The following is an 18,803-nucleotide window of genomic DNA, read 5'->3' on the forward strand; positions in this document are numbered from 1 at the left end:
AAGAGCTTGGGCAGGCTGGGCATGGTGGCTCACATCTGTAATCCTAGCACTCTGGGAGGCTGAGGTGGGTGGATCACCTGAGGTCAGGAGTTCGAGAACAGCCTGGCCAACATGGTGAAACCCTGTCTCTACTAAAAATACAAAACAATTAGCCGGGCATGGTGGTGGGTGCCTGTAATCCCAGCTATTCGGGAGGCTAATAAATGAGAATTGCTTGAACCCGGGAGGCAGAGGTTGCAGTCAGCCGAGATCGCGCCACTGCACTCCAGCTAGGGGATAGAGCAAGACTCTGTCTCCAAAAAAAAAACAGAAGAGGCCGGGCGCAGTGGCTCACTTTGGGCAGATCACATGAGGCCAGGAGTTCACAACTAGCCTGGCTGGCATGGTGAAACCCTGTCTCTAGTAAAAATACAAAAATTAGCCAAGTGTGGTGGCACATGCCAGTAATCCCAGCTACTCGGGAGGGTGAGGCAGGAGAATCACTTGAACCCGGGAGGTGGAAGTTGCAGTGAGCTGAGATGGTACGACTGCACTCCAGCCTGGGCAACAGAGCAAAACTCTGTCTCAATCAACCAATAAAATAATAGAAGAAATGTATTTATTACTAGCTACCAAAGTTTGTGGATTATTTCACATACGTGTGTGTGTGTGTGTGTACATGTGTGTGCATGTGTGTGTGTGTTTATAGGGAGAATTTATTTCTATAATTCAATATAGACCTACCTTGTTGAAGTGGCTGGCATAGGCAGAATTTCCCAGGCCAAATACCGCATATCTCATACCCTTCAGGTAAGTTTTGCCAAATCGAAAATCAATGGATGCTTCCTCTAACCATTTGCAGAACCACTCTGCACTTTCGGTTGGTCGGCCATCAGTATATGTCGCAACCAGGAAGACACAGACATTTTTACTAGTCACCTAACCAAGAAAGTAATTGTTTCAGTAGAATATTCAAGGCATAAATTATCTCAATGAAGAAAATCCTTTGAAAAAATGCATACTCATCTCTAAGAACAAAGGGCACCTTCATAAACATGACTCATTTTCGAAAGGGAAGGGCATAACTAAGAAACACAGCAAGAACAGCTTGCACAGAGGAGAAAACCCAGTCCCTTGCTCCTGCCAATATACCTCCTGGTATATTTCACCATACACGCCATTCCATTATGCAGACTATACATTCTCATCATCACTGCTTTGCCACAGTGGAAACAAAATCCAAATCAATCAAGAAAAAATAACAAAGAGATGGCCAGGCACAGTGGCTACTAATGGAAGAACACATTGGGGGAAAACAAGGCACCTGAGTTTCAAACCTTAAGAGGAAACAACAGCTCGTGTTCCTGCTTCCACTGCTCTGTGGTGTCAGAAAGACGAGGAATGTAGTGACCTTGCTTATCCAGTAAGAGCTGTATTTGGTGTTTGAGATTGTTTTAAATCTCCAAAATCTCCAAGGAATAGGGGAACCGTGTTCTTGGTCTATTACCATCTCCTCAGGCAGGAAGCTGTGAATATCCGTATCAGGGCAGTGGATGTTGGCTGGGGCTGGTGGCTCACACCTGTAATCCCAGGACTTCGGGAGGCTGAGGCGGGTGGATCACTTCAGGTCAGGAGTTCAAGACCAGCCTAAGCAACACAGTGAAACCCCGTCTCTACTAAAAATACAAAAACTAGGCAGGCGTGGTAGTGGGTGCCTGTATTTCCAGCTACTCGGGAGGCTGAGGCAGGAGAACTGCTTGAGCCCAGGAGGCAGAGGCTGCAGTGGGCCACAATCACACCACTGCACACTGCACACTGCACTCCAGCCCGGGCAATAAAGCGAAGACTCCATCTCAAAAAAAAAAAAGGAAAAGAAAAGAAAAATACAGAGAGCTCTCTAAAAAATTAATAAATTAAAGCAATAAAAATTTTTAAACATAAAGTAATTTAACACTTGGCACCATTATCTAAACAGAACTGTTGCAAATCCCAGGGAAACAAAATACAGGCTAGGTATCCGTTATCCAAAATGTTTGGGATGGGAAGTGTTTTGGATTTTAGAGGTTTTTTTCTGTTTTTTTTTTTTTTTAATCTGCATATACATAATGATGTACCTTGGGGATATATCAAGTCTAAACACAAAATTCCTTTGTTTCATATATACCTTACACACATAGCCTTTAGATAACTTTATACAATATTTTTGACAATTTCAGACATGAAACAAAGTTTTGACTGCGTTTTGACCTTGACCCATCACAGGAGGTCAGGTGCGAAATTTTCCACTTGTGGCCTCCTGTCAGTGTTCCAGAAGTTTGGATTTTAAAGAATTTCCAATTTGCGGTTCAGGGATTCTCAACCTGTGTATCCTTAGTCTTGATAGCCTGGTGTTTGAATTCATCTTAACAGTTCCAAGTCATGAAGTCAGTTATAAGTAATCTCTTAGTTACAAGTATCAAAGTTTGCTAATAATTTTTCACAAATAATTTAGAGCACATTCAAGCTCACTCATGTGCAAACCAATACGTTTTCTTGGGGGACAAAGAAATGGACAGAGTTAAAGCTAGATATTTAACCACTAAGACGGGGCTGGTAAACTACAATCCACGAGCCACATGTTGCTTGCTGCCTTTTTGGGTTTTTTTTTTTTTTTGAGACACAATCTCACTCTGTTACCCAGGCTGTAGTGCAGTGGCATGATCTCAGCTCACTGCAACCTCCACCTCCCGAGTTTAAGCAATTCTCATGCCTCGGCCTCCCAAGTAGGTGGGACTACAGGCGTGCACCACCATGGCTAATTTTTCTATTTTTAATAGAGATGGGGTTTCACCATGTTGCCCAGGCTGCTCTCATATGCCTGAGCTCAAGCAATCCACCAGCCTTGACCTCTCAACTTGCTGGGATTATATAGGCGAGAGCCACCATGCCTGGCCTCTATTTTTTTAAAGAAAGTTTTAGTGGAACACAGCCACACTCATTCATTTACATATTATCTATGGCTGTTTTGTGCCTAAGTGGCAAAACTGAGTAGCTGCCCGGCCCACAAAGGTGAAGATACTACCTGGCCCTTTACGTGAAAGTTTGTCAACCCCAGCTCTATCTGCTTCTTTTTTTTTTTTTTTTGAGACGAGATTTGCTTTTGTCACCCAGGCTAGAGGGCAATGGCGCAATCTTGGCTCACTGCAACCTCCGCCTCCCAGGTTCAAGCAATTCTCCTGCCTCAGCCTCCCGAGTAGTTGGGATTACAGGCACCCACCATCAAGCCCCGCTAATTTTTGTATTTTTAGTAGAGACGTGGTTTCACCATGTTGGCCAGGCTGGTCTCGAACTCCTGACCTCAGGTGATCCACCTACCTCGGCCTCCCAAAGTGCTGGGATTACAGGCGTGAGCCACCGCACCTAGCCTCTGCTTCTCTAACTCTACCTGCATCAGCATCACCAGGAGCACTGTTTAAACTCTACAGTGCAGCTAGGCTAAGACCTGAGATTCTGCATTTCTAGCAAGTTCACAGGAGATGCTGGTGCTGTTGGCTCAGGGGCCACACTTTGAGAACCACTGCTGTAAGGTGAAATCTCCTAACTGGGCATGACTGGAGAAAAAAGGGGAGAAACATTTTTCAGATGAAGAAATTAAACCCTCATAGATATTAAGTAATGCACCAGGGCGCAGTGGCTCATGCCTGTAATCCCAGCACTATAGGAGGCCGAGGCAAATAAATCACCTGATGTCAGGAGTTCGACACCAGCCTGGCCAACATAGTGAAACCCCATCTCTACTAAAAATACAAAAATTAGCCAGGTGTGGTGGTGGGCACCTGTAATCCCAGCTACTCAGGAGGCTGAGGTAGGAGAATCACTTGAACACTGGAGTTGGAGGTTGCAGTGAGCCAAGATCACACCATTGCACTCCAGCCTGGGCAACAAGAGCGAAACTCCATAAAAAAAAAAAAAAAAAAAAAAAAAGATATTAACTAATGCATTGAGGTCACACAGCTAATAAGAGATTTCTCTGATTCCGAAACCCATACTCTCTGCTCTTGAACTTTTGGTTGGATCGCCCATGGTCTACAAGCATAGCACACTGCCACCAATAACAACCCTTCCTTGATTAAGAGATTCAAAATAGGGGGGAGGGCTGGGCATATCTATAATCCTAGTACTTTGGGAGACTGAGGCCAGGAGTTTGATACCCACCTGGGCAACATAGTGAGACCGTATCTCTATAAAAAATCTTTTGGCCGGGCGTGATGGCTCACGCCTGTAATCTTAGCACTTTGGGAGGCCGAGGCAGGCAGATCAGGAGGTCAGGAGATTGAGACCATCCTGGCTAACACGGTGAAACTCCATCTCTACTAAAACTACAAAAAATTAGCTGGGGATGGTGGCGGGCGCCTGTAGTCCCAGCTACTTGGGAGGCTGAGGCAGGAAAATGGCATGAACCCGGGAGGCGGAGCTTGCAGTGAGCCGAGATCACGCCACTGCACTCCAGCCTGGGCAACAGAGCGAGACTCCATCTCAAAAAAAAATATTTTTAAATTAGCAGGGCATGGCAGCACATGCCTGTAGTCTCAGCTACTTTAGGAGGCTGAGGAAGGAGGATCACTTGAGCCCAGGAGGTTGAAATTGCACCACTGTACTCCAGAGCCTGGGTGAGAGAGTGAGAGCCTGTCTCCATAAAATAAATTTTTAAAAAAATAATAATAGTAAGGGCCAGGCACAGTGGCTCACACCTGTAATCCCAGCACTTTGGGAGGCCAAGGTGGGCGGATCACTTGAGGCCAGGAGTTTGACACCGCCTGGCCAACATGGTGAAACCTCGTCTCTAGCAAAAAATACAAAAAAAAAAAAAAAAATTAGCTGGGCATGGTGGCGCATGCCTGTAAATCCCAGCTATTTGGGAGACTGAGGCAGGAGAATCACTTGAACCTGGAGACGGGCATTGCACTGAACTGAGATTGCACCATTGCACTCCAGCCTGGGTGACATAGTGAGACTCCATCTCAAAAAAAAAAAAAAAGAAAAGAAAAGAAAAGAAAAAAGAAAATTGTGGGAAGGAGTGAACTTCCAACCACCCAAGCTTCCTCACCTCTAGCCCTGCCCCAGGAGAATTTAACACACCTGAAGAACAAGCCCCACACCACGTGAGAATCACTGAACCTTACCCCACATTCAATTCTCTGATTCACACTGGAATTCAACTAACTGAAATCCTTTAGCACGAAAATTAAATTTATTCTGAAGATTCTAGTTATCTAATTAAATTTACTGTGAAGATTGCAGATCAGTCAAATTTGAGAGTTTTGATTGAAGAAAAAGACAATTACCAACCTCTTCTATCAGATGATCATCTGGATCATATTCTTTTAGATTAATAATTGCCACAGGCAGATCCAGGGACGTAACTGCTTCAGCAAGAACTGTTGCAAATCCCTAATAGGACAAAAAAAAAAAAAATCAAATAAAGTCTTCAATGAGCCAAATATAGCCCTCATTTACCCCTGTTGGCACAAGAATGTGGCATTCCTCATGAAAAATGTTTTCAGTGACTGATATGTGTCTTCATGAACCCAAATTCTATCCGCACTCTTACCATTTTCTTGGGCACCATTACAGAGATCATTCAATTGTGTTGTTCTCACCCCATCAGGGTTTACGTAGGACTGAATCTAATTTGGCTTTGGATGATCAATCTGCCTTGCCCTACTAGAATAAACATATCAGCCAGGCAAGATGGCTCATGCCTGTAATCCCAGCACTTTGGGAGGCTGAGGTGGGAGGATCACTTGAGGCCAAGCCTGGACAACAATGTGAGACCTCATCTTTATAAAAAAATTTAAAAATTAGCCAGGTGTGATGGCACACACCTGTAGTCCCAGCTACTCAAGAGGCTGAGATGGGAGGATCCCGTAAGCCCAGGGGTTAGAGGATACAGTGAGCTATGATCACACCAATGCACTCTAGCCTGGGCCACAGGCTGAGATCCTGTCTCATAAAGAAAATAACATATTAAAAAAGAATAAACACAGGGAAGTGCAAAAAGAAATAGTGAAGAATGGGCTGGGCACAGTGGCTCACACCTGTAATCCCAGTACCTTGGGAGGCCGATGCGGTTGGATCACTTGAGGTCAGGAATTTGAGACCAGCCTGACCAACATGGTAAAACCCCGTCTCTACTAAAAATACAGAATTAGCCAAGCGTGGTAGCACACACCTATAATCCCAGCTACTCGGGAGGCTGAGGCAGGAGAATCACTTGAATCCAGGAGGCGGAGGTTGCAGTGAGCCAAGACTGCACCATCGCACTCCAGCCTGGGCAACAAAACTCCATCTCCAAAATAAATAAATAAAGAAAAGTAAAGAAAGAGTGAAGAATGAAAAGAATGGGAAACATGAAAAGAAGCCGGTTGACAGACAGGAAAAAGCCCTAGGGAAGAGTTCACAGGGCTGACAGAACCCAAGAGAAGCTCTGGGCTGGGAGCAGCCACTACAACAAAAGATGTAATGAATATCTTTTGTACGCTAATGAGATGACTTACTGGGGTGAGGCCTCAGGTAGCTTCAGGATGGAGGCTCGTTGCCAGAGAAACTGATGAGAGGTTAAATTCAGCACCTCCTACCCAGGCCCCAACAGGGAACACTAGGGAGAGAAGAGGGACTGGAGATTGAGCTTAATCACCAAGGCCAATGATTTAATCAATCGTGCCTCCGTAATGGAGCCTCCAAGAAAAACCCCTGAACAATGGGGACTGGTGGATTGGTGAACATACCAATGTGCTGGGGAGAAGACACAGCCAGAAACGGCCTGGAAGCCCTGCTCAACCCCCACCCCTCCATAGCTGGCCCTGTGCAGCTCTTCCATTCGGCCGTTCCTGAGTTGCATCCTTTTAACCAGTAAACATAAGTCAAGCAACTTCCTGAGGTCTGTGAGTCATCCTATAGAACCTGAGGAGGCAGTGGTGCGGAACCCTAAATTTAAAGCCGGGACTTGTGACTGGTGTCTGCAGTGGGGGCAGTCTTGTGGGCTAATGATAACTCCCAATAGTAAGCATGAGAACTGGTATAGAAAAAGGACAGGTTGGCCGAGCGTGGTGGCTCACATCTGTAATCCCAACGCTTTGGGAAGCCGAGGCAGACAGATCACCTGAGGTCAGGAGTTCGAGACCGGCCTGACCAACATGGTGAAACCCCATCTCTACTAAAAATACAAAAATTAGCCGGGCGTGGTGGTGGGCACCTGTAATCCCAGCTACTCGGGAGGCTGAGGGAGGGGAACTGCTTGAACCCAGGAGGCAGAGGTTGCAGTGAGCCGAGATTGTGCCACTGCTCTCCAGCCTGGATGACAGAGCGAGACTCCATCTCAAAAAAAAAGAAAAAAGGTATTTGGGGGTCAGAAAACAGTACTGCAGCAGGCCTCAAGGACTGATATGGTTTGGATATTTGTCCCCTCCAAATATCATTAACACGTAATATCCAATGTTGGAAGTGAGCTCGAATAGGAGGTGTTTGGGTCATGGGGGTGGGTCCCTCATGAGTGGCTTTGTTACCAGTAGAGGGTCTTGACTAGGAGTTGTCCAGGTTGTTCGCATGTTGAACAAAGAATTGAAAAAAATGCACAAGCGAAGCAACAAAAACACAGATTTATTGATGGGAAGGTACACCCTACAGTGAGGAGGCAGGCTTGAGCAAGTGGCTCAAGACCTCCAGTTGTAATGTTCCTTGGGTTTTTATTGAGCTAGAAGAATTTGGTAACACCCCCAGGTACCCTTTGGAGTCTTCCAATTGGTTACACCCTATGTAAATGAAGAATTGGCTCATGGCCAATCAGAGGCTGCAGTGGAGTTACACCCTATGCAAATAAAGAATTAGCCCACAGCCAATCAGAGGCTAAAGCTTTCCTTTCAGTTTAATTCAAGGAAGTCAGCCACAGGTTGGCCTTAGGCTCTGTCTCCAGACTCTACTTTCCTACCTCAGCTTGCTGCTCTCCCCTTGGTGTTGAGTTCTTGCCCTATTACTTCATAGCTGGCTGTTAAAAAAAAAAAAAAAAAAAGCCTCACATCTCTTCCTACTCTTTTGCTCCCTCTCTCACCATGTGGTACCTATTCCTCCATGGCTGGAAGTTTCCTGAAGCTTCACCAGAAGCTAAGTGGATGTTGGCACCATGCTTGTACAGCCTGCAGAACTATGAACCAAATAAACCTCTTTTCTTTATAAATTACAGTATTAGTCCATTCTTGCATTGCTATAAAAAAATACCTGGCCGGGCATGGTGGCTCATGCCTGTAATCCCAGCACTTTGGGAGGCCGAGGCGGGTGGATCACTTGAGGTCAGGAGTTCAAGACCAGCCTGGGCAACATGGTGAAACCCTATCTCTACCAAAAATACAAAAAATTAGCTGGGCATGGTGGTGTATACCTGTGGTCCAGCTACTTGGGAGGCTGCGGTGGAAGGATCACTTGAGCCTGGGAGGCAGAGGCTGCAGTGAGCCGAGATCACGCCACTGCACTCCAGCCTGGGCAACTGAGCGAGACTCCATCTCAAAAAAAAAAAAAAAAAAAAAAGGAAAAAAGAAATACCTGAGACTGGGCAATTTATAAAAAAAAAAAAAGTTTAATTGGCTCACAGTTCTGCAGACTGTACAGGAAGTGTAACGGCATCTGCTTCTGAGGAAGCCTCAGGGAGCTTCCAATCTTGGTGGAAGGCAAAGGAGGAGCAGGCACGTGACATGGCAGGAACAAGAGAGAGAAAGAGGAGGTGCCACACACTTTTAAACAGCCAGATCTCATGAGAACTCACTCACTGTCACGAGGACGGTACAAGAGAGATGGTGCTAACCACTCATGCGAAATCTGCCCCCAAAATCTAAGCACCTCCCACCAGGCCCCACCTCCAACAATGGGGACTACGATTTGACATAAGATTTGGTGGCGACACAGATCCAAACCATATCAATTACCCAGCTGCAGGTATTCCTTTATGGTAATGCAAAACAGACTAACACAAGGATAAAGTGAGATTTCAGCCAAATCTGAAGGAACTGGGAAAACCATGAGGTTATCCCAGGCAGCAGGAACAGTGAAGTACAAAGGCCCAGAGGAGGTTACTAAGACTGAAAAAAAGGGAACCAAGGAGATGGGGTAAGAGAGTTAACAGCCGGGCGCGGTGGCTCACGCTTGTAATCCCAGCACTTTGGGAGGCCGAGGCGGGCGGATCATGAGGTCAGGAGATCGAGACCACGGTGAAACCCCGTCTCTACTAAAAATACAAAAAAAAAAAAAATTAGCCGGGCGGCGGCGGTGGTGCCGGGCGCCTGTAGTCCCAGCTACTCGGAGAGGCTGAGGCAGGAGAATGGCGTGAACCCGGGAGGCGGAGCTTGCAGTGAGCCGAGATTGCGCCACTGCACTCCAGCCTGGGCGACAAAGCGAGACTCCGTCTCAAAAAAAAAAAAAAAAAAAAAAAAAAAAAGAGAGTTAACAAAGAGCCACATGTGTAGGGTCTCTGGGCCACTGTGAGGACTTTGGCATTGACTCTTGAATGAAGGGGTCAGTGCAGGGTTTTAAGCAGAGGGATGATGTGATTTCACCTAAGTTTTCAAACAGTCACTGAGGTTGCTGAGTTGAGAGTATACTGGAGTCAGAAGAGGGCCAAGTGGTGCTGAATCAGAAAGACTGTCTTAGTCCATTTTGCTATAAAGGAGTACCTGAGACTGGGTAATCTATGTCTTTTTTTTTTTGAGACAAGGTCTCACTCTGTCGCCCAGGCTGGAGTGCAGTGGCACAGTCACGGCTTACTGCAGCCTTGACCTCCTGGGCTCAAGCAATCCTCCCAACTCAGCCGCCCGAGTAGCTAGGACTACAGGCACATGCCACCATGCCTGGCTAATTTTTGAATTTTTTGTAGAGATAGAGTTTTGCCATGTTGCACAGGTTGGTCTCAAACTCCTGGGCTCAAGTGATCTACCCGCCTTGGCCTCCCAAAGTGCTGGGATTATAGGCGTGAGCCACTGTGCCTAGCCCAATCTATGTTTTAAAAAGGTTTATTTAATGCAGAGAACCCCAGTGAGACACCACATAAGATGGCCATCCCCAAGACACATAATCGTCAGATTCTCCAAGGTCGAAATGAAAGAAAAAATGTTAAACGCAGCTAGAGAGAAGGGGCAGGTCAGCTACATAGGGAATCCCATCAGGGTAACAGTGGACCTTTCAGCAGAAACCCTACAATCCAGAAGAGATTGGGGCCTATATTGAGAATTCTTCAAGAAAATAAATTTCAAGGAGGGCATGGTGGCTCACATCTGTAATCCCAGCACTTTGGGAAGCAGAGATGGGTGGATCACCTGAGGTCAGGAGTTAGAGACCAGCCTGACCAACATGGTGAAACCCCATCACTACTAAAAATGCAAAAATTAGCCAGATGTGGTGGCGCGTACCTGTAGTCCCAGCTACTCGGGAGGCTGAGGCAGGAGAATCGCTTGAACCCGGGAGGCGAAGGTTGCAGTGAGCTGAGATCGCACCACTGCACTCCAGCCTGGATGACAGAGAAAGACTCTGTCTCAAACAAGAAAACAAGGAATTTCAACCAAGAATTTCATATCCAGCCAAATTAAGCTTCATAAGCAAAGGAGAAACAAGATCCTTTTAGGCAAACAAATGCTAAGGGAATTTATTACAACCAGACCTGCCTTACAAGAGGTCCTTAAGGAAGCACTAACTATGTAAAGGAAAAACTGTTACGGGCCACCATAAAAAGGTTTATTTGGTTCACAATTCTGATATCTGAAAAAGTTCAAGATTGGACATCTACATCTGTTGAAGGCTCCAGGCTGCTTCTACTCCTGGCAGAGTAGAAGTGAAAGGGAGCTGGCGAGCACAGAGATCACATAGCAAGAGAGGAAACAAGAGTGCAGGAGAGGTTCCAGGCTCTTCTTACTAACTCTTCTCTCTTGGGAACTAAGACAGCAAGAACTCACTCACCCCTCCCCCAGGGATTCATCTATTCAGGAGGGATCTGCCCCCAGGACCCAAACACCTCCCATTAGGCCCATCACCAACACTAGGGATCAAATTTCAACATGAGTTTTAGGGGAACAAACAACAAATTATAGCAGAAATCAATGGTGAGATGACTGTCCTAATCCAGACAAAATATCATGGCAGTGTCAAAGCTGTCAGAATCAACAACATGGAGTTACTTATGTTAAAATATCCCTGACAATTAAGAGCTAGGGAAGACAAAGAATTCGCACACTTAGATAGCTTTTTTTTTTTTTGAGACAAGGTTTCACTCTGTTCCCCAGACTGGAGTGCAGTGGCACCATCTTGACTCACTGCAACCTCTGCCTCCCGGGTTCAAGTGATTCTCGTGCCTTAGCCTCCCGTGTAGCTGGGATTACAGGCATGGCCACCGCACCAGGCTAATTTTTGTATTTTTTAGTACAAACAGGGTTTTGCCATGTTGGCCAGGCTAATCTCAAACTCCTAACTTCAAGTGACCCACCTGCCTCAGCCTCCTAAACTGCTGGGATTACAGGCATGAGCCACCACACCTGGCCTCACACTCAGATTCCTGATAATGAGAAAGATTCTACAAAAAAATACAACCTTGCACAAAGACCACTGCAACCTTACACAAAAAATACTGCTGCAAGGACATCTGCCCAGTAACTTCATGTCCAACCTTGGATTGCGTCACCTTTGTTATTAACCTTTGTAGGCAAGAACAATTATTTCAAAACAATTCTGTAGTCCTCATTTTTTCCCTTAAAAATCTTTGCCTTCCTTTACTTCCCTGAATACATGCAGTTTACTATGGCAATTGTATCCCCATTGCAATGTACGTGCTATTCCCAAACAAACATCTTTTCTTTTGGAGAGCCTCTCTATGGTATTTAGGTTGACAATGGCATGGACCAGGGGGGTAGCAGTGAAGGTGGTAAGAAGCGGTTGGAAACTGAATCTATTCTTAAAGTAGAACAAACAGAATCTGCTGACAGACTGGACATGGGTTGTATAAAAAGAAGTCAAAAGGTGTTTTGGACCAAGAAATTGGAAGGATAAAGTTGTCATTTACTGAAATTGTAAGGATTACAAGTAGAACAGGCTTGGGCAGAAAATTGGGAGTTCAGTTTTGAGCATACTGATGTTAAGATACTTACTAGACATTCATATGATGCTCTAAGATAGGTAACTCGATATGAAAGTCTGGAGTTGAGAGAAACAGTTAAGATTAGAAACAGAAATTTAGGGCCAGGCGCGTGGCTCAAGCCTGTAATACCAACACTTTGGGTGGCCAAGGCGGGTGAATCACTTGAGGCTAGGAGTTTGAGACCAGCCTGGGCAACATGCAGAAACCCACTAAAAATACAAAAATACAAAAATTGGCCAGGCATAATGTCGTGTGCCTGTAATCACAGCCACTCAAGAGGTTGTGGCATGAGAATCCCTTGAACCTGGAAGGCAGAGGTTGCAGAGAGCCAACATCATGCCACTGCATTCCAGCCTAGGTGACAGAGCAAGACCCTGTCCCAAAAACAAAAAAAAAACTGGGCCAGGCGCAGTGGCTCACGTCTGTAATCCCGGCACTTTGGGAGGCTGAGGCAGGCAGATCACGAGGTCAGGAGATCAAGACCATCCTGGCTAACACGGTGAAACCCCGTCCCTACTAAAAATACAAAAAAATCAGCTGGTCGTGGTGGCAGGCGCCTGTAGTCCCAGCTACTCGGGAGGCTGAGGCAGGAGAATGGCGTGACCCCGGGAGGCGGAGCTTGCAGCGAGCCGAGATCACACCACTGCACTCCAGCCTGAGCGACAGAGCATGACTCTGTCTAAAAAAAAATAAAATAAAATAAAATAAAATAAAAACAAATTTACAAGTCATCATCAGATGTCAGTAAACTAAGGCCCACAGGTCAGCAGGTCAAATGCCTCGGTGTGTCTTATAACTAGAGGTTATCAGAACACAGCCATGGCCGTTTATTTACATATCGTCTATGACTGCTCCCACACTATATTTGCAGAATTGGGTAGTTACGAGGACCATATAAGTTGCAAAACCTGAAAAATATATATGAAACAAAATACCTGGCCCTTTACAGAGCAGTTTGCTAACTCATAATCTAACTGATAGAATTTAAAGCCCCAGATAATAAGATCCTTTAAGGGCCAGGCACAGTGGCTCACACCTATAATCCCAGCACGCTGGGAAGGTGAGGTTGGAGGATTGTTTAAGACCCTCCTAGGCAATATGGCGAGACCCCGTCTCTACAAAAAAATTTAAAAATGGCCGGGTACAGTGGCTCATGCCTGTAATCCCAGCACTTTGGGAGGCCGAGGCAGGCAAATCACCCGAGGTCGAGAGTTCGAGACCGGCCTGACCAACATGGAGAAACCCCATCTCTACTAAAAATACAAAAATTAGCCGGGCATGGTGGCACATGCCTGTAATCCCAGCTACTTTGGAGGCTGAGGCAGGAGAATCGTTTGAACACATGAGGCAGAGGTTTCAGTGAGCTGAGATCACACCATTGCACTCCAGCCTGGGCAACAAAAGTGAAACTGCAACTAAAAAAAAAATTTTAAAAACTTAGCTGGGCATGTTGGTTCACACCTGTATTCCCACCTACTCGGAGACTGAGGCAGGAGGATTGCATGAGCCCAAAAGTTCAAAGCTGCAGTGAGCCACTGCATTCCAGCCTGAGTGACAGAGCGAGATCTTGTCTCTAGAAAAAATAAACATAAGAAATAAGAGGAAAGGATAAGTTTATTGGGAAGTAAAATTAAAACAAAAAAAATTATATCCCTTAGGGAGTAAAGTGAGTGTAGATAAAGGCACAGTCTCTAGGACTGTGGCCTGAGACACTCCTGTCTTTGGAGGTCAAGAAGACGAAACCAGCAAATGACAGTAAGGAAAATGAGTCTCAGCACAGCAGAAAAAGAACCAAGAGGACAGGAAACTGCAAGTTACATGAAGAAAGTATTTCAACTAGAAAGGGGTGGTTATACAGCTAAAAGGCCAGCCAAGTAAGACAAAGACTGAGAATCAATTAGCAACGCAGAACTCAGTGGGGAATGTATGGGAATGCAAGTCTCACTGGCGTGGTTCCAGATAAACAGAAGTAGAGAACTTGGTGATAACAAGCACAGACAATACACTGAAAAAGTTTTACTATAAAATAAAGTACAAGGCTGGGCGCAGTGTCTCACGCCTGTAATCCCAGGACTTTGGGAGACCAACGCAGGTGGATCACCTGAGGTCGGGAGTTCGAGACCAGCCTGACCAACATGGAGAAACCTCGGCTCTACTAAAAATACAAAAAATTAGCTGGGCACGGTGGCACATGCCTGTAATCCCAGCTACTCAGGAGGCTGAGGCAGGAGAATCGCTTGAACCTGAGAGGCGGAGGTTGCGGTGAGCCAAGATCACGCCATTGCACTTCAGCCTGGGCAACAAGAGCGAAACTCCGTCTCAAAATAATAATAATAATATACAAAATTAGGCCAGTCACGGTGGCTCACGCTTGTAATCCCAGCACTTTGGGAGGCCGAGGCGGGCGGATCACGAGGTCAGGAGATCGAGACCACGGTGAAACCCCGTCTCTACTAAAAATACAAAAAATTAGCCGGGCGTGGTGGCGGGCGCCTGTAGTCCCAGCTACTCGGAGAGGCTGAGGCAGGAGAATGGCGTGAACCCGAGAGGCGGAGCTTGCAGTGAGCCGAGATCGCGCCACTGCACTCCAGCCTGGGCGACAGAGCGAGACTCCGTCTCAAAAAAAAAAAAAAAAAAAAAATACAAAATTGCAGTGTAGAGGGGAGTGTGGGGCCAAAAAATAACATGGCATGCCCTGACCTGAGCACAAAGCATTCCTTAAGAAATTACAATTAGAGAAAACTACGTCCTCAGCCTGGGAAGCATGGCGAAACCCCATTTCTACAAAAAAAAAAAAAATGTTTAAAAAGTAGCCAGGCATGGTGGCATACACCTGTAATCCCAGCTACTAGGGAGGCTGAGGTGGGAGGATCACTTGAGCCCAGGAGGTCAAGGCCACAGGTCAAGGCTGTTCACAAAATAAGAAGAACTACACACCAGCTATCCCATCGTTCTGTCCTAACTATGAACAGAAAACCACAGATCGGGGCAGGCGCAGGGGCTCACACCTGTAATCTCAACACTTAGGGAGGCCGAGGAGCATGGATCACTTGCGATCAGGAGTTTGAGACCATCCTGGCTAACATGGTGAAACCCCATCTCTACTAAAAATACAAAAATTAGCCGGGCCTGGTGGTGGGCGCCTGTAGTCCCAACTACTTGGGAGGCTGAGGCAGGATAATCGATTGAACCCAGCAGGTGGAGGTTGCAGAGAGCCGAGATCACGCCACTGCACTCCAGCCTGGGCGACAAAGCAAGATACCATCTCAAAAAAAATAAATAAATAAAATAAATAAATATATATATATATATATATATATAAAATAGCTGAAATAAAACATTTAAAAGAAGGTTTAGAATGGAAATCTGAGGCTGGGTGCGGTGGCTCACGCCTGTAATCCCAGCACTTTGGGAGGCCGAGGAGAATGGATCATGAGGTCAGGAGATCGAGACCATCCTGGCTAACACGGTGAAACCCCATCTCCACTAAAAATACAAAAAAATAGCCGGGCGTGGTGGCAGGCACCTTTAGTCCCAGCTAATCAGGAGGCTGAGGCAGAAGAATGGCGTGAACCCAGGAGGCAGAGGTTGCAGTGAGCTGAGATCGTGCCACTGCACTCCAGCCTGGGCGACAGAGTGAGACTCCGTCTCAAATTTAAAAAAAAAAAAAAAAAAAGAATGGAAATCCGAGAACCCAGAATAAAAAGATAAAGTTAAGACCAGGCACAATGGCTCATGCCTGTAATCACAGCACTTTCGGAGACTGAGGCGGGCAGATGACCTGAGGTCAGGAGCTCCAGACCAGCCTGGCCAACATGAAACCCCCACTCTACTAAAAACACAAAAAATTAGCCAGGAGTGGTGGTGGGTGCCTGTAATTCCAGCTACTTGGGAGGCTGAGGCAGGAGAATCGCTTGAACCCAGGAGACAGAGGTTGCAGTGAACTGAGATAGCGCCACTGCACTCCAGCCTGGGCAACAGAGTGAGAAACTCTGTCTCAAAAAAACAGAAAAAAGAAAAATAGGTTTAGAATGGAAATCTGAGAACCTAGGATAAAAGATAAAGTTACAGCCAGGCATAGTGGCTCACGCCTGTAATCACAGCACTTTGAGAGGCTGAGGCAGGCAGATCACTTGAGCCCAGGAATTACAAACAGGCCTGGGAGGCAGATCAGCTGAGGTCAGGAGTTCGAGATCAGCCTAACTAACACGGCGAAACCCTGTCTCTACTAAAAATACAAAAATTAGCCAGGCATGGTGGCTCATGCCAGTAATCCCAGCTACTCGGGAGGCTGAGGCAGGAGAATTGCTTGAACCCAGGAGGCGGAGGTTGCAGTGAGCTGAGATCGCGCCATTGCACTCCAGCCTGAGTGACAGAGTGACTCCAACTCAAAAAAAAAAAAAAAAAAAAAAAAAGTAAGAAACAGGCCTGGGAAACACGTCGGGACCTCATTTCTACAAAAATAAAAATAAAAAAAAATTTCGCCAGGCGCAATGGCTCACACTTGTAATCCCAGCACTTTGGGAGGCCGACACGGGCAGATTACAAGGTCAGGAGATCAAGACCATCCTGGCTAACACGGTGAAACCCCATCTCTACTAAAAATACAAAAATTAGCTGGGTGTGTTGCCGGGTGCCTGTAGTCCCAGCTACTTGGGAGGCTGGGGCAGGAGAATGGCGTGAATCCGAGAGGCAGAGCTTGCAGTGAGCCGTGATCGCACCACTGCACTCCAGCCTGGGCGACAGAGCAGGACTCCATCTCATAAAAAAAAAAAAAAAAAAAAAAAAATTAGTGGGGCATCATGGCATACACTTGCAGTCCCATATACTTCAGCAGGCTGAAGTGAGAGGATCACTTGAGCCCAGGAGGTTGAGACTGCACTCACCATGATTATGCCACTGCACTCCAGCCTGGGTGACAGAGAAAGACTCTGCCTCAAAAAAAAAAAAAAAAAGAAGAAAAAGAAAAAGTTATAAAAATATAACAGAAAAGATCTGAGACACAGAAGACCATCCAAAAGTAGAACATCCCACAGGAATCCCAGAAAAAAAGAAATGAAAAGGGAAAAAAAATTCATCCAAGAAGTATTAACAGAACTAATGCACACAAATTGTCAAAATGCATACAAATAGTCAAAACAAAAAAATTCAAGTATCCAGAACAATAGCTGAAAAAGATCCAAATAGTCACCTTCCCATAAAATTTCCAGAAATCAAGGACAAAGAAATTATCCGAAAATCTTCCAGAAACAAAATAATCAAGTCATCTACAAATTTGCCTTCTCATTAGCAATACTAACCTGCTGGAAGACAATGAAGCTACGCCTTCCAAGGCAAAAGTTTTTAAGAGTCTTCCATACACAACCAAATACGAATCAATCAAATCCAACAGCAGAATGAAGAACTATTGAGATGGGCTGGGCACAGTGGCTCACACCTGTAATCCTATCCTGTAATCCTAGCCCAATATTGAGATGGGCTGGGCATGGTGGTTCATGCCTGTAATTCTAGACAGAAGGATCACTTGAGACCAGGAGTCAAGACCAGCCTGGGCAACATAAGGAGACCCTATCTCTACAAAAAAAAATTTTTTAATTAGCCCAGCATGGTGGCACAAGCCCATATTCCCATCTACCCAGGAGGGTGAGGCAGGAGGATCGCTGAAGCCCAAGAGGTCGAGGCTGCAGTGAACTAAAATCATGCCACTGCACTCCAGCTTGGGTGACAGAGCAAGACCCTATCTCTTTTTTTTCCCTTTCCTTTTTTTTTGTTCGAGACAGGTTCTCACTCTGCTGCCCAGGCTGGAGTGCAGTGGTGCAATCTAGGCTCATTACAACCTCCACCTCCCAGGTTCAAGCAATTCTCCTGCCTCAGCCTCCCAAGTAGCTGGAATTAAAGGCGTGCATCACCACGCCCAGCTAATTTTTTGTATTTTTAGTAGAAATGGGGTTTTGCTTTGTTGCCCAGGCTGGTCTTGAACTCCTGGCCTCAAGTGGTCTGCCCACCTCGGCCTCCCAAAGTGCTGAGATTACAGGCGTGAGCCACCACGCCGGGCCAAGACTTTGTCTCTTAAAAAAGAAAAATAAAGGTCAGGCGCAGAGGCTCACACCTGTAATCCCAACACTTTGGGAGGCCAAGGCGGACAGATCACAAGGTCGGGAGTTCGAGACCAGTCTGACCAACATGGTGAGAACCCGTCTCTACTAAAAATACAAAAACTAACTGGGCGTAGTGGCAGGCGCCTATAGTCCCAGCTACTCAGGAGGCTGAGGCAGAAGAATTGCTTGAACCCAGGAGGCAGAGGTTGTAGTGAGCCAAGATCACACCACTGCACTCCAGCCTGGCAACAGAGCAAGACTCCATCTCAAAAAAAATAAAAAAATAAAAAACAAATAAAATAAATAAAAATAAATTCAGATGGCGCAGTTTTAAGATGGAAGATGGCTATCTACTCCAAAATCACCTATGATATGGACAGCAACATTAAGCCACTGAGACTTGAAGGCTGTTTGTATAAACTAATTAATATAAAGAGTCAATAACTTTTGTGTAATGTTGATAAATCTAGAAACACAGCATAAGCATCAGAGGAACTCAAAATAGAAATAGTTAAAAGGTTTCTGGAGAGTACATTTCATTATGAACTTTCTGTACACCTGGATTTGTTACCATCTGCAAG

The 18,803-nt window shown here is 45.8% G+C and overlaps 1 protein-coding gene across 13 annotated transcripts in view; it reads right to left on the reverse strand.

Moving 5' to 3' along the window:
* LOC129489808 (S-adenosyl-L-methionine-dependent tRNA 4-demethylwyosine synthase TYW1) overlaps window positions 1-18,803 on the reverse strand; it is a 279,548-nt gene that overhangs the window by 256,077 nt on the left and 4,668 nt on the right. For 11 of the 13 annotated variants that reach the window (XM_055292946.2, XM_063646354.1, XM_055292947.2 and 8 more), the window contains 2 exons: window positions 5,308-5,409; window positions 724-918 (listed from right to left, as the gene is read on the reverse strand). In XM_055292946.2, the coding sequence (XP_055148921.1) occupies window positions 724-918; window positions 5,308-5,409 (297 nt within the window). The remainder of the gene's footprint in view (window positions 1-723; window positions 919-5,307; window positions 5,410-18,803) is intronic. The other 2 variants (XM_063646362.1, XM_063646361.1) reach the window with 1 other exon arrangement.

Source organism: Symphalangus syndactylus, chromosome 9 (genome assembly GCF_028878055.3).
Source record: "Symphalangus syndactylus isolate Jambi chromosome 9, NHGRI_mSymSyn1-v2.1_pri, whole genome shotgun sequence".
NCBI classification, from domain to species: Eukaryota; Metazoa; Chordata; class Mammalia; order Primates; family Hylobatidae; genus Symphalangus; species Symphalangus syndactylus.